This window comes from Wolffia australiana, chromosome 7 (assembly GCF_029677425.1).
Source record: "Wolffia australiana isolate 7733 chromosome 7, ASM2967742v1".
Taxonomy (NCBI): Eukaryota; Viridiplantae; Streptophyta; class Magnoliopsida; order Alismatales; family Araceae; genus Wolffia; species Wolffia australiana.
Window position 1 is genome coordinate 14,540,260 of NC_135841.1, and position 24,913 is coordinate 14,565,172.

The 24,913-nt window shown below is 42.7% G+C and overlaps 2 protein-coding genes, 1 long non-coding RNA gene and 1 other non-coding gene across 6 annotated transcripts; 2 read left to right on the forward strand and 2 right to left on the reverse strand.

The window, feature by feature from the left end:
* Positions 1-478: 478 nt before the first annotated feature.
* LOC144705945 (Pentatricopeptide repeat (PPR) superfamily protein) lies at positions 479-2,863 on the reverse strand. Its single transcript, XM_078578812.1, has one exon. The coding sequence runs from the start codon at positions 2,680-2,682 to the stop codon at positions 586-588; it is 2,097 nt and encodes a 698-aa protein (XP_078434938.1). The 5' UTR covers positions 2,683-2,863; the 3' UTR covers positions 479-585.
* Positions 2,864-5,425: 2,562 nt separating this feature from the next.
* On the forward strand, positions 5,426-8,084 carry TRM11 (tRNA modification 11 protein). Of its 3 annotated transcripts, none has more exons than XM_078578081.1 (6): positions 5,426-5,719; positions 5,778-5,929; positions 6,065-6,382; positions 6,454-6,528; positions 6,621-6,695; positions 7,279-8,084. In XM_078578081.1, the coding sequence occupies exons 1-6, from the start codon at positions 5,512-5,514 to the stop codon at positions 7,810-7,812; spliced, it is 1,362 nt and encodes a 453-aa protein (XP_078434207.1). In that variant the 5' UTR covers positions 5,426-5,511; the 3' UTR covers positions 7,813-8,084. The 3 variants fall into 3 exon arrangements, with proteins under 3 accessions (XP_078434207.1, XP_078434206.1, XP_078434205.1); XM_078578080.1 differs by having other exon boundaries at positions 5,778-5,924; positions 6,033-6,382; XM_078578079.1 differs by having other exon boundaries at positions 5,428-5,719; positions 5,778-5,989.
* Positions 8,085-9,028: 944 nt separating this feature from the next.
* LOC144706263 (small nucleolar RNA Z221/R21b) lies at positions 9,029-9,116 on the reverse strand. Its single transcript, XR_013582225.1, has one exon. It is a non-coding gene; the product is annotated as a small nucleolar RNA Z221/R21b (small nucleolar RNA).
* A 5,902-nt stretch (positions 9,117-15,018) lies between these two features.
* LOC144706130 (uncharacterized) lies at positions 15,019-18,815 on the forward strand. Its single transcript, XR_013582178.1, has 3 exons — positions 15,019-15,306; positions 16,200-17,464; positions 17,543-18,815. It is a non-coding gene; the product is annotated as an uncharacterized LOC144706130 (long non-coding RNA).
* The last annotated feature ends 6,098 nt before the right edge of the window (positions 18,816-24,913 follow it).

The following is a 24,913-nucleotide window of genomic DNA, read 5'->3' on the forward strand; positions in this document are numbered from 1 at the left end:
GAACGTACCTGCGAGTCCGCCGTCCACCGATTCCGCAGACGCCGACGCCGACGCCACCGTCCGCCGATTCTGCCGTCTGTCGTCCGCCGATTCCATCGTCCGCCGCCTTCAGCTCTCTTCCCATCTTTCGAGTATTTTTTATTCAAAGTTTCGAATAAAAAATACACGAAAATTCTTAAGTTAATGAAATTCTATGTGGATATCGAAAACCGATATCCACATACCTGATATCCGATATCCCTGAGACGGAGATGGATGCCGACATCGAGACGGATATCGGTATCAGATATCAGCACTGTAGCAACTGATATCCAATACCGATATCCGAATATCGAAAGAAACGGATACCGGAAATTCCCTTTCAGTATCCGATACAGCATCCGTCCCCCGATACCAGCATCCGGTACTGGTATCAGGACGGGAGAACACTACCCTAGACTCTACTCTAGAATCTTTTGAACCCCTATAATCGAGACTCTTTCCTCAAATCCTAGCAGGAAGTTCTCTTATGTTTTCCATTCCAAGGTTATGATGGATCACTGATTGAAAGACCCAGTATAGCATCCACCTAAAACGCCTGGAACTTCACCAATAATCTCCGCAGGAGCATTCTCCTCCACGGAAATGATGGAACCGGTGAGCATCCCTGACGGTGATCTCCCTCTCCGTCATGGCCGCCAAGAGTTTGATGGCAGAATGGCAGTCCCCGCAGATCCTCAGATTCTTCACCACCAAGATGGGCGCCCCCCGGCCGGTGCTCATCAGCCCCAGCGCCACGGCCAGCTTCTCGCTGTGGTGCACCGCCCCCTCGTCCGCCACGTACCCCCTCTCCTCCATCCTCCGCCGTAGCGCCGCCAGCACTCGCCGTATCTCCGCCGCCCTCGGGTGCGCGCCGTCCCCAGCCACGAACACGTGCACCTCCTTCTTCAGCTCGATCCAGCTACAGCCGGGGCTCTTCCGCACCGCCATGGCTCGCATCAGACCGCGGACCCGAGCCGCCTCCTCGGGCCTGCCCGCGCCGGCGTAGATCGCGGACAGAGCCACGTACGCCGACGCGTTCCCCGGCTCGAGCCGGCGGACCATCTCCGCGGCCGTCTCCCCGAGCCGGACGTAGCCATGGGTCCGGCACGCGCCGAGCAGCGCGGCCCACCCTGGCTTCCCCAGCTCGAAAGGCATCGTCTTTACCACCTCCTCGGCCTCCGCGAACCGCCCGGCTCTCGCCAGGAGGTCCACCATGCAGGAATAGTGCTCCTCCTCGCGCCGGACCCCGAGCCGGGCTTCCATGGCGTTGAACAGAGCCCAACCCTTGGCCACCCGGCCCGTGTGGGCGCAGGCCGTGAGCGCGGACACGAGCGTGGGTCCGGTGGGCCGCGCGCCGGCTCGAACCATCCCCGCGAACAAGGCCAGCCCTTCTTCCCCCCGCCCGTGCTGCGCCAGCCCGGCGATCATCGCGTTGAAGGAGACGGCGTTCTTCTCCGGCATCCGGTTGAAAACCCGGCAAGCGTCCGCCATCTCGCCGGCCTTGGCGTAGACCGCGACGACCGCGTTCCCGGCCGCGACGTGCTTGCTCTGGAGGTCGAGTTTCACGGCGATGGCGTGGAGCTGGCGGGCCTGGAAAGGGGAGGAGAGGTTGGAGCCGGCGCTGGCCGCGCAGACGAAGCCGGCCTCGTCCGGGCGGAACCCTTCTCGCTGCATCTGTCTGAAGCACCTCAGCGCTGCCTCGGAGAAGCTCTCGTCCATGGAGAAGGCCGAGATCATGGTGTTCCAGAGGACCTGGTCCGGCTCGGGGACTTCGCGGAAGGCCTTCTCTGATTCTTCGAGGCGCTGGCACTTGGCGTAGAGATCGACCAGCGCGCTGCCCACGCGGGGGCTCGAATTGCAGCCGAGCTTGGCGAGCCGGGCGTGGAACTGGGCGCCGCCGGAGAGCTCCCTCGAGGCGGTGATCGCGGCGAGAACGCTGGCCATGGTGAAGGGGTCCGTCTCCTGGGCCGGGAGCAGGGCCAGAGCTCGGCGGGTCTGGCCATGGAGGCCGTAGCCCATGATCATGCTGTTCCAGGAGACGAGGTTCCGGCCGAGACCCAGCTCGAGGAAGACCTTCTCGGCCTCGGGCAGGAGCCTCGCGCGGCTGTAGCCCGAGATGAGCGCGTTGTTGACGGAGACGAAGCCCGCAAAGCCCGCCGATTGAACGAGCCCGTGGACGGCGGCGATGGCGGCGGCACCGCCGCCGGCGACGGCGGAGACGACGGTGGAGAGAGTGAAGCCGTCGGCGCCGGCGCCGGTGACCCGCATCCGGCGGAAGAGACGAAGGGCCGATGCTGAATCGCTCGCGTAGGCCGCGAGGAGAGTGTTGAAGGAGACGAGGTCTGGGCTGGGAATGCGGGAGAAGAGGTCGGCCGCGAGGCCGGGCTCGGCGTTGTGCGCGTAGCCGGCGAGAAGGGCGTTGTAGGAGAAGATGTTTGGGTGGGGAATTTCGTCGAACATTTTGCGGGCGTGACGGGTTTGCCTGGTTTTGACGTAGAGGTGTACCAGATGGTTGGCCAAGTAGGCCGACGCGCTGAGCCGGGACTTGAGCAGGAATCCATGGATAGCGGCGCCGGCGGAGACGTCGGCGGCGTCGATGCTCCCCTTGAGAAGGAGCCTGACCCAGTGCAGCCGCTGTAGCTCTGATGAGATCTGGTTCATCCAGTGCGAAATATTGTCATGGAGAAACTGTTGGGGAAGAAGCGGAATTATGGTATTTTGGTCCTTTTAAATTTATTTTTGTTAATCTAAATGATACTTATATTGTTTAACTAATTACGTTTATTGCAGGAAGTGATGTTATTAACAACTATTGTATAAGGGAAAATACTACGAAAGAGCATCAACTTCGGATTTTGTCCAAAAAATAGCATGAACTTTTATGCTTGTCTAAGAAATAGCAAGCACGAATAAGAAGACGCCAAGTGGCGTCTTCTTTTTCCCAGCAGCGGTCAAATGCTGACTTGGTAGCCACCATGGCAGCCAGGTAGACTCCACGGTGGCATCCACGTCTCCGGCCGCCGCCGACGCCGCCCGTCTCCGTCCACCCACGCCGCCGCCCGTCTCTGTCCCCCGCCGCCGCCCGTCTCCGTCTGCCGACGCCGCCCGTCTCCGGCCGCGGACTCCGCCCCTCTCCGGCCGCCGACGCCGCCGCCGTCTCTGGCCGCCGGAGAAGAAGAAGAAGAAGAAGAGGAAGGAGAAGAAGAAGAAGGAGAGGAAGGAGAAGAAGAGGAGGAAGAAGAAGAAGAGGGCCGGCGGTGGCGGCGGCCGGAGAGGGGCGGCATCCGCGGCCGGAGACCGGTGGCGTCGGCGGCGACCGGAGGCGCGCGGCGGCGGTGGCCGGAGAAGGGCGTCGTCGGCGGACGCAGACGGGCGGCGTCGGCGGCGGGATGCCACCGTGGAGTCCACCTGGCTGCCACGGTGGCTACCATGTCAGCATTTGACTGCCGCTGGAGAAAAAAAGAAGACGCCACTTGGCGTCTTCTTATTCGTTCTTGCTATTTCTTAGAAAGATCATGCTATTTTTTAGACAAAATCCATAGTTGATGCTCTTTCGTAGTATTTTCCCATTGTATAAATATAATAGAAAGTTGAGAAAGTAACACTGATATGTGTCAGAAGAATAATTGGGGAAATTTTATTCTTTAATGGGTATATAAAGATAGGAACATAAGTTAACAACCAAAAATATGGGAAGAGGAGAATTACATAAAAAATATGAGATGTGGAGAAGTGAAGAGATATAGGGAGAAGTCATTTGTCCACATGCCTGAGTGGGCACTAAGGAACGGGGACGAACGACGACTAATGGTTTCGGACAGACGGAATGGGACTGAACTAGGGAACGGCATGTCCGCGCCCCAGACGTGACGGGACGGTGACGGGTTGTGACGAACGGTGACGTGATGAAATGTTCGTCACATCACCGTCACGTCACTCGTCCGAGGATTTTCAAAAAATCCGTCACCATCACGTCACTCGTCCTCCGCTTCTCGTTTCGTCACGTCATTGTCACAGTGACGGCGTCACCGTCACTGGTGACGGAAAATTCCCATAATAGAGCTAGAGAGAGGGGATTGAGAGAGAGGGTCTGAGAGAGAGAGATCGGGAGAGAGAGAGAGGGAGAGAGATTGGGAAAGAGAGAGAGAGAGAGAGAGGGAGAGAGAGAGAGAGAGAGAGAGAGAGAGAGAGAGAACGAAAGAGAGAGAGAGAGAACGAAAGAGAGAGAGAGAGAGAGAGAGAAAGAGAGAACGAGAGAGGGAGAGAACGAAAGAGAGAGCGAGAGAGAAAGAGAGAACGAGAGAGGGAGAGAACGAAAGAGATAGAAATAGAGAGAGAGAGAGAACGAAAGAGAGAGAGCGAGAGAGAAAGAGAGAGCGAGAGAGGGAGAGCACGAGAGAAAGAGAGAGAGAGAGAGAGAGAGAGAGAGAGAGAGAGAGAACAAAAGAGAGAACGGAATAGAGAGAGCGAGAGAGAAAGAGAGAACGAGAGAGGGAGAGAACGGAAGAGAGAGAGAGAGAGAACAAAAGAGAGAACGAAAGAGAGAGAGAGAGAAAGAGAGAACGAGAGAGGGAGAGAACAAGTGAGAGAGAGAGAGACTTATTAAAATTCCGTCACGGAAATCATCCGCGACGGATTATTCGTCACGTCACTCGTCCGGACCACCCCGTCACCGTCACATCACCGTCACATCACCGTCACATCACCGTCACGTCACCGTCACGGGCGATCCGTCGCCGTCACCGTCATGGGCCCTCTGATTTGTCACCGTCACCGTCACGTCATCCGTCACGTGACTGTCACGGTGACCCGTGATGTGACGAATGACGATTGCCGATCCCTAGACTGAACGGCCTTCTGTCTAAATGGGAGGCTGATGACTTAGAAGATGGCTCCAGTCTTAGATTTTAGGGCAGATCAGATGGTATGGTTTCGTCGAAGAACCAGTTATATTGAATATGCTAAAATACAAATTATTATAATCTATTTCATCAAATCATAAAATCATACTCCTAGTATGTAAAGGTTTGGTCTTTGCTAAAACCCTAGATGGGGACTGCCCAATAGTGTTCACTCGGCCCGGATCTTGATATTGGATGACGATATTGGGATGGATGATGTGCCAGAATGGAAAAAGGGAAAACCCATTTCGAGATATCAGTTGCTACAATACTGATACCCCATTCCGTTATTCATTGCGATATCTGATAAACATTTTTCTGATATCAGATATGTAAATAGAAATATAGTAGTAATATAGGGTCGAATCGGTCTGAAACATATATTTAGGCCATTTGTCATTGGTTAATTGTCCGATATACAACCTTAGCTGTACCCATTTTGAATGGGCCTACATCGTTACAATTAGGCCCATTTACAGGGAAGCGCAGAAGAAATCAAAAGTCTTCTTTCAGGGTTTTCCGCTCGCCGCTGCCTCAGTTCGAACTTCGAAGAAGAAGCGGAAGGCGAGAGAGGAGCGACGACGGTGAGATGTGGTTCCTCTGCGTCTTCTTCCACAGGCTTCTGGATTACCGTAGACCAGAGGTAGAGTCTCTAGCCGAGCTCTTCGGTGTATTCGACCAAGGCGAAGGAGGAAAACGCCTGCAATGGAAACTCCCCTTGAACTACCACGCCGATTCTCCCTTCCATTTCGTCGACCTCCCCTCCGAAGAGATTGCTCGAAAGATCGCCAAACGAAGTGAGTAACTCTCTAACCAAACCATTCATGCTATAATCTATAACTTTGAGCGATACAGGCATACTTGTGAAGGGAATCTATGAGCTCTGGGGCGAAGGAAGCGATCAAAAAGAGCTGGAGGAAGCGATTAAATCGTTTCCGGATGAGAGGAAAACGCCCTACTTGACCGAGGGCAGCACGTTTCGAGTTGTGGTGGATAGTTTTGGTAAGGTGATCACCTTCGAGGAGCAAACTAATCTCATCGAGGGCTTGTCTTACATCCCATTCATGGTAACAATTAACTGAACCGTTGTTTGAGCTGATTCTAGGGCAGATGTTGAGGTGGAAATTGGGTTTCATCGACAGGGCCGAGTTCATCTGAAGAATCCGGAGCACAAGTTCTGGCTAATGGTGACTGATGGCTGTGGAACGAACAACGGGCTGCCTCCAGTTGTTGAGAAGAGGGTCTTTTTTGGAAGAGAGATTGGGGGGGCAGAGAGGAAGCTTCTGCCTACTTACCAGTTGAAAAGCCGCAGGTATCTTGGGCCGACCGCCATGGACGCGGAGATGGCTTTTCTCATGGCCAATCAAGCCCAGGTCCGGCCGGGGAAGCTGGTCTACGACCCTTTTGTCGGCACCGGAAGTATCTTGGTCGCTGCGGCGCATTTTGGAGCCTTCACCATGGTTAGTCGATCAAACATCATGCCCAATTCCTAAGATTTGGATCTTATATTTCTTTTGTGTATAAAAAACAGGGTGCAGACATTGACATTCGAGTTGTTCGCGATGGCCGTGGACCCAACTGCAACATCTGGAGCAATTTCCAGCAGGTGATTCTTTTTTCTTTTTTCTTTTTACTGGAGAACAAATAAAAATAAAAATAGTTAATGAAATTCGCATTTTGCGGTTTGTTTCGTCTCAGTATGGCTTGCATTCCCCTGTTGGTCTCCTGAGGGCAGACAATAATCTCCCTCCTTGGCGACCCGGGCTCGGCGAGGTACTTCTATCCTTTTAAGCACGTCGGTTGACTTTGACGTTAACGGCGAGTTGACGGTATGATGATGACGATGACAACTCAACAAGAGAGGTCAACCTAATAATGTTGACGGTTGACATGGCTGTTGATGTGGGACGTTGATGACTGGTTGACTGTTTGTCTATGACGTCGACGTCATTGTCAACCAACAAACAATGGTCAACTGTCAACGGGAGGACGATGGTTGTCAAGATATTGACGCAGTTGCCAACCATTAACCGTTTAAGGCACCCGTCAGCCTCATAGTCAACCATAGGGATACAGCTATCCCATCAATTATAGACCAATGAGTATCGGCCAATTTCGGATGATCAGTCTGATGCTTTAATCATTGGTTTGATTGACTGGTCATCAGCAAATTGTTCGATTAAGGATCCAGTCAATCGGATCAAAGCTCAGAACCTAGGTAAACCATCCTGGAAGGTGCCAATGTCATGTCTAATGTCAACAAGGATTGATGAGGTTGACGATGACGTTGACGAAGATCCAACCATATCCGAGAACTTTGAATCAAGTTAGAATTCTGATGATTAAATCATACAAGGTGTTTGACGCAATAATCTGTGATCCTCCATACGGGGTGCGAGCCGGCGGCCGCAAGTCAGGCGGGCGCAAACTCCTGAAGGGCACGGTCCAACCATACACTGTCCCGGAGGACAAGAAGGGCGACCACATACCGTCAACAGCGCCATATAGCCTGGTAGAGTGTGTGCACGATCTCCTCGACCTCGCCGCGAAGATGCTCGTGGTGGGAGGGCGGCTCGTCTTTTTCTTCCCAGTGGTCCGAGACGAGGTTTTGGGCCAGCCCAATTACCCGCAGCACCCGTGCTTCGCCATGGTAGCGGCGTGTGAGCAGATACTGAGTTGGAGGTACAGCCGCCACCTGCTGACGATGGTGAAGACGGCGGCGTACTCCGAGGAGGTGGCGGAGGCGGCGAGGCTGATGCACCTTGAGTTTAAGGAAAATCATGTGAAGTGGCTGGAGGAGGGGAACTTGCATTCTGCTGTATTCAAGCCTGCTGAGGGGAGCAATGTGCCAGACCTGCTAAAGCCCAAATACCGGGGCAAGTATGTGTAGAATGTATTTGAATTCATTATTGGGAAAACAGCCGTCAACGGCCCATTATATTGAACATCTTGGAAGTAAGTCGGAGACTGAAGTGCACTCATGTGGGTCTGAGTTTGATACCAGTCAAGAAACTGGAGGAGCCAACATTCCGGGCTGCATCCTTCAAACCCCCAAGTAATCTCTAATTCTGCTGAAGCCATGGCGTGTGCCTCCCCTGTTGATCCTTATTTCACTTCTTTCATGTAATTTTGCCTCACAGTTTCGAGTTTCTTTTCTGTTCATGTTCATTCTACCTTGAAATTCCTTCCATTCGTACAAGAGCCCACTAAATGCCTTGGTTTATTCTGAATCTACCTCCTTTTCCTAGAGACTAGTTTCTTAATAGGGAGCCAGACTTGCAGTTTTGGGAGAATTGAAGTAATTGAAATAATAAGAGGGTTTATTATAGAATTTATAGAATTTAAACGTTGACTAACAAAGGGTTAGAAGGGATTCATTCATTCAAACTACAATTTTGGTTCCTCAGTAAGATGGCGATAATAACCTTTCATCGGCATCGGCGGCGGCTTGACAATAACCATAACTTGTGAATAAACGTTGTCATACTACAAAAGTTACAATAACACTTCTCAATCAGAAAATTTTCCGTATTAAAATTATTACGTATTAAAATGTAATTACAACTAGTTCGTACAAGACTGTAGAGCTCAGACATCAGCCAGTTGTAGCAAGCATAATAATGTTCGGGGGATTTCTTCTTCTCTGAATCTCAGTTGTAACAAGCTATCTCACTAATTTCTTGACACGCAAACGGGCGAGAAGATCGTAATCGCGAATAATCGAAGCCCCAACGAGCGAAAAGTCACTAAGATTCAAGGCCTTAACGAAAAATTATAGACTTTATGTAGAGGGCATGAGATACGATTCCAAACCTGTTCTTAGGAGAACAAACCATCAGAAATTATGTTACAATCCGCAGGGCACTTGTAGTGCCTCATCAGTCCGCATCATGGTAGGCTCTCGTAGAAAGCCGCATCATTGGTTTTCTCCCAATAATCAGAGAGAAATAAAATCGATAGATTAATAGCAAATGCAAGGCAAAAGCCTCAGATTTCCTGCGGATAAATGAACCAGTTGTTGGAAATCACGGCTCACGAAGGGGGGCCACGGCATTCAAATCAGCAAAACGATCAAAGACAAAAAAATCACAATGATGCGGAGAGAGAGGCTCAGATTCAAAAATGGGTAGTGTCGAGTATCAGCACAGAAGATATCCTCAGTGTGGTGCATGACATTTGGATCCATCACAGCCTTTACATCAATAATCAACTATCGGCTATCAACAATCAAGTAACAAAGAGATCATCTCACTTCCCATCCGATGTCGAAAAGGAAAACCGGAAGAACGACGCACTCGATGACCTAACACCAACCCATAAACAAGTTGTGTTCTAGAGAATATATATAGCGAAACAAAAGAAATTGAAGTATCAAAAATATCCGGACTGTCCAAAATACCCTTCACTTGAGTCCGAATTACAGAAATATCTTTTTCACTGCTATGGACCTAGTGTTCGCCCGCCCGATGTCGGTATCGGATACCGGTATCGGGACGGATGCTGAAACGGATACCGGAAATGAATTTTCCGGTATCCGTTTTTTCCGATATCCGTATCGGATATCTGTTGCTACAGTGCCGATATCCGATACCAGTATCCGTCCGATACCGGCATCCTGTCTCCGTCTCAGGGGGACAGATGACGGTACCGGATATTGGATGCGGATATCGGTTTTCGATATTCGAATCGAATTATTTATCTCTCTCTCGTTCAGTCTCTCTCCCTCTCTCTCTCTCTCTCTCTCTCTCTCTCTCTCTCTCTTGTTCTCGCTCTATCCCTCTCCCTCTCTCTCTCGTTCTCACTCTCTCTCTCCCTCTCTCTCTCTCTCGTTCTCACTCTATTCTCTCTCTTCCTCTCTCGTTCTCGCTCTATCCCTCTCCCTCTCTCTCTCTCTCTCGTTCTCGCTCTATCCCTCTCTCTCTCTCTCTCGTTGTCTCTCTAGCTTTTCATGCCTCGCTCTCTAAAAATATGAGAAGCACATGAAACCATGTGTTCTCTCTCCTAAAATTATGGTCGGCTGACATTTCATATTTTGCAGGGGTAACGTTGGCAAGGGGGCACCATAAGAAATTATTATTTAGTCATACAACTAAGTTATTATATACAGGTTACTTTTTTTATTTGTTCCATATGGGATAAAGGGATTCTGGTTTTGTTTTAAACTCGGAATCCTTTTATCCCATATGGGAAGATAAAAAAAAATTGTTACTATTTATTCGAATGCGTACAGCAATAATTAAATTAATATACACATATTACGCTCATAAATTAACGATTATAGGCATAGCTATTATTTTAATATTTAATATATATCGACCTCATTTAATATATACTAATAAAAGTTTCTAAAATCTCCTGTGTGGGATAACTGGATCCAGAATTTACGTTAACTTTGAATCTTGTTATCCTATATGGAAGAAAAAAAGAAAAATGCACACTATATAATAACGGGCATTGAATACATATCAAAATCTACTAATGTGATTTAAACTAACTAATATAATGTGTGATGGATGAATATTTTATCGGTCGGTATCAGATATCGGTTATCTGATATCCGGTATCCAATACCGTCTTCGTCCTCACCCCCCGATATCCGGTAGCGATATTCGTCTAACCCCTGATAGACGGATATCGCCCGATATCCGATATCCGGAACCGTCCCATTTTTTTCTGGATATCGGATATTAGTTGTCTGATACCGGATACCGGACGGATTTCGGGACGGCGAACACTAGCTATGGTGACTGGGATGATGGACTGGACGGGACGAATTTCATCCTGTCTGACGTCCATAGTTTTCCCCATGACGAAGGACGGGACGGCTTTTCGTCCGAAGATTAAAAAATTGTCCTGTCCAATAATTTCGGGACGGTTTTTTGTACCGTCTGGGAAAAAAACTGTCCTGTCCCTCTTCCCGGACGAAAATTTATGTTTTAAATAATTTTTTATTTCAATATGTCCCTTTTGAACACGGAAGAAGAGGACCTCCCCCTTCCGGCGCACCACCCTCCTCCCCCCCCCCCCCCCCCAATCAATATATCCATCCGGTTTAGCATCTATCCATCCGTCAATGTTTTTGTCCCTCTTTTATCACTGTCTACCTATCTATCTCACTGTCTATCTATCTATCTATGTATCTATCTATCTATCTCACTGTCTATCCATCTGTCTATCTCACCGTCTACCTATCTATCTCACTGTTAAAAATTTACTATGTCAATATCATTGTAAAATTTGCCAAGCCTATGCTAATTTTGAATGCTGGAAAATGCTCTATCTCTCTATCTCTCTAATCTGTCTATATATCTATCTCTCTGTATCTATCTATCTATCTCGCTGTCAAACTCTCTATCTATCTATCTTACTGTCGATCTATCTATCTCACTGTCTACCTATCTATCTCACTGTCTACCTATCTATGTCAATGTCTGTCTATCTATCTATCTCATTTTCTATTTATCTCACAGTGTATCTATCTATCTATCTCACTGTCTATCCATCCATCTATCTCACCGTCTACCTATCTAACTGACTGTCAATCTATCAATCTCAATGTCTACATATCTATCTCACTGTCTATCTATCTATCTATCTCACTATCGATCTATCTATCTCACTATCTATCTAGCTATCAATCAATCAATCTATCTATCTATCTATCTATCTATCAATCTATCTATCTCACTGTCTATCTATCTACCTCTCTATCTCTCTGTATCAGTATCTATCTGTATATCCCACTCTGTCTCTCTCTCTCTCTCTTCAAATTTCTGTTTATCTCTCCCTCTCGTGTGGGTTCCCTTCCTTTGCATTATGCTTGTTGATCTCTGCCTACTCCACAATTTGTTACCTCCTCTCCTCTGCCATTTCCTTCTCACCCGGTGAGTGGGCTCACATTTTGTCCCCATGTCACTCATAATTTATCAAAACTATTCTACACACATACCATGATCTTCATTGCTTTAAATATCATATAATATCATATCGCATATGATATTCAACATATAAGTATTCTGAAGGTATCGGTATGTAGTTGTTGGGTTCTAGAGGCCTAGATATGGATCATTGAATCGAAACAATTTGCAGCGGAAAACTTGAACGAATCGAACGATATCATTAAAATCATTGAAACAATGTATATTTTCAGGGATTGCATCCGTGATTTCTTGGATCCCGGAGTTAGATGAGTAAGCTGCTCACGTGTCCAGTCTCTATACATATCCACGTGATCCTCAGGACGTCTAATCTCCTCCTTCTCCTTGACGAGCCCCGTTCTACCTCCATCGTCGTCACTACGTCATTCCGATCACATCAGGCATGGAGAGGGGTGTGGGGAGAGTGGAGAAGAAGGGGAAGGCCCCCTGAACAATTCTGGCCTGGGTGAATTTTGTTCAGGGCCTTCTCCTATTTATACTATGTGGGTATTTTTTCATAAAAATCCCCAAAACTTAAGTATATCTTTCGACGTCCAAAAGACCATTGGCGTGTGACCCACTAGGCCCATGTATCAGTCTACTTAACGACTCCAGCGGCCCAATAACCTTTATTGAACTTTCAAATTAATTAACTATATCAACATATAGATTAATTAATGTCGGATCGATTTAACCCAATGGATAGGTCGAGTCTCCACAAGTGGGGTGCCAAGCTATACCTCATGCTCTAGAAGATACAAAGGAGAGTATATCGACTCACTCATGGAACCTATTTGTCATCAATTATCGTGTACATATAATCACTCATCCACTTGACGCTCCTTGGACAACTTAAGGTATGGTCAACTGTCGAACCCTAATCAGTCATCCGAGTCAGAACTGATGAATTCAGAATTATTGTTATTTCAATGTCTTGACCAAGGACTTCATCGCATCGTCTTCCTTGAGTTGTCACCTCTTATACCGAGGGTGGACGGTCCCATCTTGGTCACTCAATCGTCTTCGTGAACTTCTTAATGTACCCAAAGTAAGAACATTTAGAATCCCATGATTAGAGACTCGTTGGTCATAGTCAAAGTGCAACCATCCATCCACAAGTCGTCTTTGGTGTCTCAAGTCTAAGGACCACTTACACAACCGTGACATGAATCGACCTGATTGACAATTCAATGTAATACCATTCAAGCATTCGTACGGATCAATTCAGTAAACTCTTTCCACTAAAGAGCACCCACTATCTATCCTTAGTGTCTCCACACTAATAGCTATGGGACCGGCCATACTCATCATACGAGTGAGGCTAGATAGTGTTATTTTAGCCATAATGTTTATCGATCTGTCGAACTATTATTAGTTCAGATGGTTAAAGATTTGTGATTAATATCGATGGTCATCTCCAAAAGGATTTGACAAAATGAAGAAGAAGAAATGGGTTCTTTCCACCCAATCCTCCTTCGCATATGGACTACTGTAATGGATCCTTCAGTTCATTATACTAAGTGGACTACGATTCGATCAGTCGACGGAGTAAATATGATTGATGGATTATTTGTTCTGATTGGTATAAGTGTCCTTCGATTGACTTACTATAATAGAGCAGCATTATTTTCTGCATTTTTTGTTTTTTATGAACCTAGAGTGTTGAAAACAACTATTTAAGTCTCCATTAATTTTTTTATATTTGAATATCACTCTAATACGACGTGCAAATTGCACGTCACACACTTCGTACGAATGACTGCATATTGTGAATAATTTTGATAGAGATATGGACTCCACATTTGTTACCACTCCAAAATCAACGGCTAAGGCTACGCCGTTAGTGTCCGCAGAGTGCTATCCCATAGAGGTTGACGATAATGTGTTATCTCAAAGCGTAAGACGCAATCAGTCTATAGTTTTAGATTGATTTGTTGAAGTTGGCCTAGACGAGTACTAGTGTACGCTTTGTCAAGAGCAGAACCCCACCCATAAGGTAATCATCAAGTAGAATTAAGATAAAAGCACAAATGTATTTTGGAGACATCTAGAGAAAGTACATCGTAAATTTCATGATGAACCCAAGGGAGTCCAGATGAAGTAGAGAAGTATAACATATTACGAATTACTATCCCATAAGTTGTACTCATGCGGCATCAACGCAGAGCGTACGAAGGAGGACTTCATCAAGTTCATCTGTGACTACGATCTTCCTTGGCAACTTGAGAAGAACAAGTCGTTCCAAAAACTATGGTTCTACGGGACACAAGGGGTTGGGGACATCCCTGGTCCGGATGCGATCAAAGCAACGGCTTCTAACATGTATAGAGAAGTCCAAGGGAAATTAATAGAGATGTTTGCTGACGTTCATAGTGTCTCTCTTACCGTGGATGCTTGGACATCACAAAATAACCTCACCCTTTTAGGTGTCACTACCCACTGGATTGACACCGACTGGAAGCTCTGTGAGCTACTCATTGCTATTCGGTGGAACAAGGGATCCCATTGCGGCACCAACTTGGCGAGGATCGTCGTGGAAGTTGCATATGAATATGGCATCGAGTCGAAGCTTTGTGCCTTCACCACTAATAACATGCTAATAAGAGTTGATAAAGTGTTAATTTCATCATATTTTTTGGGCATTTAATGCATTAAACATTTATTTTAAGTGCCTGTTATCATGATTTTAGGTTAAAATAATAAATTCCTTGAATTTCAAGTTAAATAATACCTTTAATCAATATTTAGGTCAATTTACACATTTAAATGGTTTAAAATGATGATTAGAACAATTTAAATGATTTTAATTGACCTATTTCTATTAATAAAAAGAATTTAAAAATTAAAGGTCTTTTTGAAATGAATAAACTATTTTTTGTGCATTAAGAAATGATTTTTACAATTTATTTTATGTGTTCTTTTAATAAAAAATATATAAAAAACTTTTTTTATTAAAACCGGCCCTTAGTGGGCCGGTTTGAGTGCTAACAAAACCCGCAGAACGCACGAAAGAGCGCACCGCATGCAGCGGTGCGTAAGCGTATCAGAAATGCCGCTAGCGCCTTCGGTGCGCGACATGCACGCACGCGATTTCGTGCGTGTCGCGCACGAACGGGAGACACACGAAGACTCTAAGAGCCAATCGTGTCGCGTTGTACGCCCAACGTACAACGCAAAAAAAGATTATAGTTCTAACAGAATCAGAAGAACTTGTTCTTCCGATTCCGCGGTGATAAAAGGGAGAAATCGAGAAATTATTGAGCGTTCTTGATTTTTAAAGCTCAAGGAAGGATCCCCTAGCCTCCTTGAAGTCTCAAGGATCACCCAAGAAGAGTTTGAAGCTCGATTCGTGGACGAAATTCGCAGATCCGTTGCCGCAAATTTCCGGAATTTCAAGCCAAAATCGGAGGAAAATCTTCGGCGTTCGTTGCTCGAAGCTCGCCTGGATCAATTCTCTGCTCTTTCTGGTACCTCTAGGTTTATCAGTGTTTGATTTTTGCACCATATTTCGCACTCAAATTTCTCAAGTTTGCATTTCCGTTCATGTTCGCCGTTCTTTTTAATTTCCGATTTTAGTTGTCTTAATTCGTAAATTTCAGTTCATTTTAAAATCATTTAGTATTTGTTCAGTATAAAATTCCTATTTCGAATCTTATCTGCCATTTGAATCACACAAAATTGTTGATTCGTATTCACGATTCAGGAACTCTTAAGTTGGCAAATCGTGAATCATATTCACGATTTGCTAATTTGGGATATTTTAACAATTTCCAATGAATTTGGGTAAAATAAAAACGCAATAAAACATTGGTCTAAAAATAGCATAAACATTAGTTCGTTTATTCTTTAAAAATATAGTAAAACATCTTCTGATAACAATAGTGAAATAAATCAAACCAAATACAAAACACTTAGAATTAAATCACTTTTATATATAGATTTCAAATTCACTAAACAAACTTAAAAATATAATTCAAAACCACTAAAGATTTTAAATCAAATATAAAGATAAACTTAAGCGGTTTCATATCTCTGTTATTTAATAACAGAGAATCATTAAGATCATTTAAGTCCAAAAGAATAGAATTTTAGTTAAAATTGACAAGTAGTAGCACTTAAATAAGAAATTAAAACATCATTTCATCTAGGTTTCAAATTCAAAGCCCTAATTGGAAAGAAAATTGAATATTTCCTATCGCCTCCCTAGGGTTCGACCCCTTACTCAAGCATTAAGGGAAAAAAAAATTGTAGTGATTAAGTTCAAAAAACCCCTAAATAACGACATATAAATGTGTATTTTTGAGCTTATCAACCACGGACAATGCGTCTAACAACAGAACGATGATGGCCTCTATTGTAGACCAACTAAAGACTGTAAACCCACAATTCACTATGGATCGACACATACAATGCGTTGCTCATGTACTCAACCTCGTAGTCTATGCCTGACTGAAGATCATTCGTCAGCCTGAGGCCCCACAAAGTAATATGCTACGAGTTTGAGAGTTTCACACATATGCAGCATTCGACACAGATGAACCAACTGAATCACCAGTCAATGAATATACTACAACGACAACTACACCTTTGGGAATAGCCTTTTCATGTGTGAGAGCCATCGTCAACGCTATTCAGGGTTCCACGCAACAAATGGAGAAATATGTTGATATGCGCAAAATGTTTGAGCTCCCGAACTCGATCAAGATAAAGGTTGACTGCCCAAGGCATTAGAACTCCACTTTCATTATATAAGAGAGCGCTCTTATCAAGAGAGAGGTACTGGACCATATGGCCGTGAGGTTCCTTTCGACGTCAACTAAAGATTATGCCCTATGTCAAGAGGACTGGGAGTTGATTGATGAATATCTATGTATCCTCAGCCCACTGTGCCAGGGTTCCGACTATGTGTGTTCCGCGAAGAAATTGCCAATCACTGAGGTAACATCATTGATCACGGAGCTTAGTACTCAACTTGAGCAGGCTATGTACAGTGCTGGGGCAGCCTTAGATGCTGAGTGGAGGGATGCGTTGCGCTCGACGTGTAGTGCTATGCATAACAAGTTGATGCATTATGTAACGGTACCTTGGGGCAATCACACTGTGGCGAAAGGCAGGGACATTGGATCCATTCTCCAAGACGTGCTTTCCTATCTTGGCGGTCTTTTAGACTGCGTGTGTAATACAAATACAACTAGACGTGATTCGCAACAGGCGACCCATCTGAAAGATGCCGTCCGCAACAATATGTGTCCTCCAAGCGGCAATATACACGTCCGTGCAAGAGTCAGCAACCACGCTCAATACCTATATAGTAGCTCGATAAGTATCTAAACATCCCGTGCAGTGAGGAGGAAGATAATCCCCTAAGCTGGTTGAAGGACGTCGGAACTCGATACTTTCCAAGCTTGACAAAAATTGCATCCCAATTTCTTGCCGTAAGCCCAACTAGTGCACTGGTGGAGCAGCTTTTTTCAGTTGGCCAAGGCATCACCAAGTATCTAAGATCACACCTAGATGCAGAGAGCACTGAGATGCTGATGATGCTTCGTGCATGGTTCCATCACGTAGACCAGTACTTGTGTGACTCTGATGATGACTCTATCAACGACGACAGCTCCTGTGATGGTGAGTTATGTTATATCGCTTTTTGACCTTTGCTTGAGCATGCTTCTTTTTCTTAACTCTCTCCTTTCCACATAACAGCGTAAGAGGAAAAAAGCCGGAAGGCGGTGGACGGGTTTACAATGCTGCTACATTGTAATGCTTACTATAAGTCTTGCTAGTACCCCATCCTTGTAGCTTTTTCCACCTTTCCCCATCTGTGAATGCAGATATTTGTCTTCCACCTGCAATGCAAAGAATCTCTCTTTGTGCCCCAAAGAATCTCGCTCTGACCTTAATTTCTCAAAATTCTGTTTCTAATGTGAATTTAGAAATTTCCATTTTAAATCCACAATTTGGAATTTGTCTCTCATCTTCACTTTCCTAATTTAGAGTTTGTTTTCACTCTGAGATTTTGATTCTTTCTGAGGAAATCATTTGTCAAATGTTTGTCTCCCAAATGAAATTCTGGAACTCCTGTTTCTTATCTGAAAATTAATGTAGACCTCTCTGACGGAAAATGGTTGACTCGCCTTCTTTTTACCTGGAGTTTCAAAATTACATTGTGCTGTGTACTTTGAAAATAATTTTTTCTGATATAAAGCCAAGTTCCTTCTTAAATCTCACTTTCAAGAATTCTCAAACTTGAGTCCAAGATTTCAAATGTTCTAGGTATCCAGTTTCAGAGGTAAAGATTTAATTTTCAATTTATAAATATATCTCCCCTTTGGATGTGGCTGTGTTAACAGACCCATTCATTCATTTTTTAACCGAAACAATTGAACATTTTAAATTGGGTCCCTTTAGGTTGGATGTCTATTATATTATGGGATATAGATTGGTTGAGCTTTAGTTTTAATTTCAGATATCTAAAACAGCTATCTAAAATGGTTCTCTGTAAATAACTTTTCATTGACTTGCAGTATTTTATCCTTGATCGACATTTACAACTTGAGTAACTGCTGAGTGTAAATAATTGGACTGATTAGAATGAAATCTATGGTTTCTTGTTGGGAGTCAACTGTTTGTTTCCTCTTACTGCCTAACAGCCTGTTTGTTAATTCTACATTTTATTAAGCTATTCAAACCATCTCATTTGATTGAAATTTCCATTCTCAACTTTCTTTCTCAACTCTCCACTCCCTTCCTCTGATGCCATTCCTATGTTGTGTTATTGCTGCAGATTTGAAATTTTTTTTTCTCCTTTTGGTCGATAACCGATTCATGTTGGAAAATGTCAATGTATCTCGGAGAAGAAACAGTTTCTTCGGGACATTAAAAAAAGGCTAGTCAACCATTTCCAATGGTTGCAATTTGCATCAATCAATCTTTGTTACCCATTGATCACATTCGAATTCCTTTTTCCATTAACGATTTTAGTTTGTCTCCTTATGACATTATCTGATTTCAGTGTGGACTGCCTAAAAACATGAGAGGTGAGACGGCCATCTCAACACCGTCATTCTACACCAAAGTGAAGGTGATTTTGGGCGAGTTGGATGGATGGCTGCATGAACTCTGCATCAGTACTCTGTCTCAGATTCTGAAAAAATGCTGCCTACTTTTTGGTTCACCTTTGATGTGATGGATGAATGCCACATGCCCACGTCTAGCCCTACTCTGAATTTTTTTCCATTTTAGTTAGTGTGCTATCCTTTTAACTCCAATAGACATTTCAAAGGGTGGTCGTAAGAAATATATGAACTTTTCTATTGCAACATATCCATCTCATTTTAAGATGGAGATAAAAGTACATAAAAAATCTGCTCAATTATGCACACCATGTGACATATTTAAGCATGGAAATTCCATGATGGAATACCCTTCTTTCTAAATTGTAAAGGACTTCTTCAAATACTAATTCATTAGATTGTCAAAGTTGGGGATCAAATAATGAACTATCTACATTCATCTGGAATTTAACTATTGATTTTTAAATTCAAATTTCTACTATGTAAAAATCATTTGAAATTTTGTGAAATAAGTATTACAAACATTTCAATAACTAACTTGTAAAAAGACACCACTGTAATAAATAAGATTTTGTAATGGTGGGGTTTCAATAATAAAATTTTTACATCTCTCAAAAGATTTATTGCATTCTTCGGGAAATTAATCAAAGGATAAAGGGTATGTGAAAATCAAAATTTACCCTAATTATCTGTTAAAGTACTCATTTATCTCAATTACCTACTACAATACGATTATAACTACATGTATGAAAGATAATTTTATTCCTAGTTAATGAGGGATTACATTTCAAATTTTCCACTTTTTCAAATGTAAGAAATAATTTAATGGGATATTTATCACAAGATTTAATTAATAATTCGTCCATCTTTCGTCCCACCATTATCTCAGTCTTCCGAACGGACGGTTTTTTCGTCCTATGGGACGACAAATGTCCTGTTCGGCTGTTCTTCAAACGAATTTTCATCCCAGAATTCGTCTGTGCCACCGGATGGGATGATTTTTTCATCCCGGGACGAAAAAACCGTCTCGTCCGTGTCCCGGATCTATAGGCATATGCAAAGGTTCCATCATAAAGCGTAGGTTGCCTTGGAAGGGAAGGGGATTCCACTTCCAACAGAGATGTAAATAACATACTTTTTTGCCCCGCCAGATAGTATGAATCATAATTATACTGGTCTTACGACAAAGAAGAGCAACGAAAAACTGGTGCACTTTATATGTCTTTCTGATTTATCGTGGACTATTTTTGGAGATAAGTATTTCATAAGACATTTATGTTACATTACATAAGAAGATATATCGGTCACATCATTGATGACATCATTCAAATTTTAGGAGGAGTTTGAGTTTAAGTCGAATGTATGCATGTCTTCATTATTAATGAGTAGGTTTTTTCTCAGTTTCTTCTCATCACTATGAAATAGTTTTTACATGGGTGTGTGTGGGAACACATACAATGCATCGAATAGCAGAAAAGAATGATGTATATTCTATAGGAAGAACTGAAGTCGACGAACCCTCAATTTGGTGGGAGAAGACACATGGTGTTATCCATGTCATCAACCGAGTAGTCTAGGCCAGGCATTGGACGAGTTGTTGCTAGACAGTGAGCATACATAAGCTATTGATCGGGGGCACGAGCTAGATGTATACATGATAAGTCCAAATTTAGGGGTTTTATGGTTATTTCTATTTAGACTTAACCAACAATATTTATGAAAAACTTCTACTTAAATACTCTATAACTAATATAGGGAAAATGTAAGGAGTCGATTCACAGAGAGGCGTAAATTTAATTTCAGAATTTTCCTCAAGCTTGAGATGAAGAATGATTTTAAAAGTGAAAAATAAAATTTCTGGAATTTTTTGGATTTTTAGGTAGTTTATATAATTTCATATTATTTAAATTGAAGCATAAATACAAAGGAACACTAAAAATATTCTACACTAATTTTCCTATTTTTTCTTAGCAACATAAATCAAAATTAAATATTTTCAGAAACAAAAATAATTTATGCAAAACACCACTAGAAATATTAAAAAACAAGAGTTAGAGATTTTTTTAGATTTGTTTTTTATGTTTTTGATTTTGTGGCGGTGTGTCGGCGGCGGTGCCGGCGGAGTGGTCGCAGCAGTGGTGGCGGACCGGGGCCGGCGGTCCTGGTGTGGCTCGTATAGGGCTGGCCTTACTGGGTAAGCCAACTAAGGTTCAACCCAATTTGGCTAAGGCCAAACTTAGCCTAATGGGCTAAGCCCTATTGGGGCTGACCCACAGGGCTATCCTATGTCTTGGAATTGGGTGTGCTGCCCTTGCATAGACCGGCGGTCAGATGGGTGTTCCAGCTGCACAAGCTCCGCACAGCACTGCACAGCAGCGCATGGCGGTGGCTATGGGGGGGGGGAAATATGAATTTGAAAGGATAAAATTTGATATTTAGATGCAAAATTTATTGGGATTCGAAATGGAGAATGCCTGAGGATGGAGAGAGATAGGGACAGATTTTAGAGGGATAAATAAATGTGATAGAGAGAGAAAAGTTTGAAATGAGGAGATAGAGAGAGAAAATGAGGAGATAGAGAGAGAAAATAAAGAAATGGTGTAGAGAGAGTTTGAGAGGGAATTTGAAGGTGTAAATGAAGATGCTTTTTATGAAAATATGAGGGAATTAACTCAGGATATGTGTGGTCTAAGGAGAGAAAGAACCATTTCTGGAGAGAAAAGGTCAAAATGAGGAGATAGAGAGAGTGTAGAAGGAGTTTGAGATAGAATTTGAATGCGCAAATGAAGAAGCTTTTATGAAATTTTTAGGGGAGTGGATGAGTGTCTAGAGAGAGAAATAATTGATTCTGGAGAGATAAATTAGAGAAAATGAGTCTTTAGAGTGAGAAAATGATGAATTTTTAGGGTAAATAGATGGATTATGATGGGGAAAATGGAAATCGAATTTCCGAAAACCTCAATGCAAGTTTACTGAGCCCTCAATGTTTCCTCTCAAGTATGTATCCTTATATTTTTCCAGGATTAGGCATTTTTCAATGCAAACAAGAGATGGGATTAAGAGAAAACTTCAAAAATTCACATTAAGCAGGTTGATCAACTTGGATTCTGAAAAATGTATTGTCCTGCAGGCCAGCCACTTTCTAGAGAATGTCCAGAATTTCAAAGTTAATTTTAACTTATAAATATTTTATTCAAAGTGAATTTAGAGGGGATATTAGATGATGATAAAATACTGTTTAAATTTTGTATCATTTTGATATTTTTGTATGATTGAAACTTAAAATAGTATATTTACAGTACTAATGCACAATCCTTTGTACAAATTTGTGTGAATGTTCGGTGAAAAATTTTGAACCAATTCACTGAGGGCATCACACATGGGGTTTGGTGTGACTGAAACTCGCACAAGTGGTGCAAATAAATGGACCACACATCACGACTTAACTTGATAAGAAGGCCTACTTCTATAGAATATATAGGAAAACAAAACAGTATAACTACCGAAAATAATATTTTGGATTGGACTGTTCAAAATACCCTTTTAGTGAGTCCGAGCTACAGAAATATCGTTTTCATTTTTATGCTGCAGATGATATCCCATATGCTCCCTAATCTTAGTGTTGAGGTTTTTGTGTTTTAATGTACACTAAATTACATTAATATCATGAATTTATAATTAAGAAACTAATTTATAATTAGAGCTTAAAATATTTTAAGATTATGTTTTTTAAATGTGTTAAAACTATAAAATAAACTAGAATAATCATAAAGTACTTGGGAGAATGAAAAATGTTTTTTAAAATTTCTGAAAATAGTTTTAAAGTATTAAAATGTTATTTTAATACTTTAAAATATTTTAAAAAGTCATTTCATATTTAACGTATGTTGAAATTATTTTCAGAAGCCTTAGAAATATTTTTAAATACTTTAAAAATATTATAAATATATTTCTGATTTTTTAAATAATTAAAAGTATTTTAAATAGTGCAAAATTGACTTCTAAATAAATTTCTGGCATTTTAGTTTATTTAAGAAGGGCCCAATAAGGCCTAAATGGGCGGAGCCCATTAGCCTTAGTGGCGGACCCGACGGGCGGATTTAACCAGTTAAATCCGAGGTCGGGTCCGCTACTAAAGATTGAATTAAAAAAATATATATATATGGGAGAACCAGATTTGAACCCAAAATCTCCGTCCAGTAATGAAGCGAATTACCACTGCGCCAGAAGTCATCTCTTAGTTTAGAAATAAATTATTTATATATAATGTACTTTGGACCCGAAAAATCGAATTAGGAAATTCGATTTATTCCAAAGGTCGGGTCCGACTGTTGACTTTCCAAAATCATTTCTTATTTCTAAAAATCGTATTTTTTCCAACTTTTGAAATTGCTATATTAAACCTAACTTCTTTAATTAGCATTAATTACTATAATTAATTTTTTAATTAAGGAAACTTTCTATAAAACTTTGAAAAATCATAAAAAATTAATTACAGCTCCTTTTGAGCTCGAATTTTTTTTGAAATTCTCAGAAAATTATAATCTACCCCTCTACCCCTATAAATACCCCTTCAGAGAAAGGGTTGATGTATCCCTTTTGAAAAACATCTCTCTTGTGCTACTCTTGAAGAAGAAAGTGCTGCTTCTTGTGAAGTTTCTCCCCTGCAATCAGTGTGGCTGTGCTTCTCCATTGATAAGGGAGGTTTTTAATTTTCATCATTCATTTATTTACTGAATAGGGTGATAGTTTCTTCCACAATCATTGAGTTAGTGGTGATTTTTATGAGATTTTGTGAAGGATAGTGAAGGGATTGATATTATTTTTGAAAGTGATTAAGAGGAATTGATTTGTTGATCTTGAAAGTACTTATGAAACAGGTTTTCAGAATTTATCTTGATATTACATTTGAATCTTAGTTTGTTTGATCATTCATACATCATTGAGAGCGGTGATTGACCTTTGATCAATCACGGGGAGCGGTATATCGTTTCTTCCACTAATCTGAACAGGTGCCGAAGATCAAGAAGGCAGGGAGGCGATGTTGGTGGCACCAAGGACGTGACGGTGACGAGGGAAGTGGACGTACGAGGAAGAGTTCGTGACGGTCTACCCGAAGGCGGTTTGGGGTTGAAGCTCGTGCACCAAAGAACGTGACGTGCCATCGGAAGACTCCTCTGCAGAAGCAACTCTGTAAGTTGGGTTAGGGTACCTTACAAGGGAGGATCCTTAGTAAGATTATCCTGAGTCCTAATTTGGACTCGAAGGGGGGCCTTGGATTGACTCGATCACTAAGCGGATCGAGGAACCAAGTAAATCTAAGTGTTCGAGAGAAAGAAGGTGAGTGTCAAATCAAGGAATCTTAAAAGCTAACTAGGTAAACAAAAAGAAGATAAGCTAATTCACCCCCCCTCTTAGCTTCCAACACTTAGGCTAACCCATCAGAAGGCATCAAGCCCTTGATTAATGTGGGCCTCAGATCAAACACACACTCTTATTGTGTAATATTTAGTTTTAAATGAGTCGGTGACTTATCGATTTAATTGATAGTTGTCGGTTTGCAATTCACAGGAGTGCCGAAAGTACAGTACAACTTTGGTACGAACCTCTAACTAGATTAAAAACATAATTGGGGCAAAAAAACCTGCTTCATTTCATACCAGATAGGGTTTCCAGGCTCTTTATATTTCTGTAATGGGTATAGAATTTATAATTGGCAGTTTGTGATTCAAGGTCCACGGATCAAAATAATGCAGGGACCAAAAAATGTATTTAATGCAGGGACCTTATGAGGTTAGTGGGCGTTTTATATTTTTTTAATGGCTATACTACTCTCTTCTCTCAAACCTTCGATGTAGACATGCCATGCCAGATTTTGTTTAATTTTGTGGTGAATCTTTTAACGAACATTTTGACTTTGAATTTGATGTTTTTAATACTCATACACTAAACTTATAGGTTTTACAGAACCAAAACTGGTACTGTTCAAATCTAGAGTGTA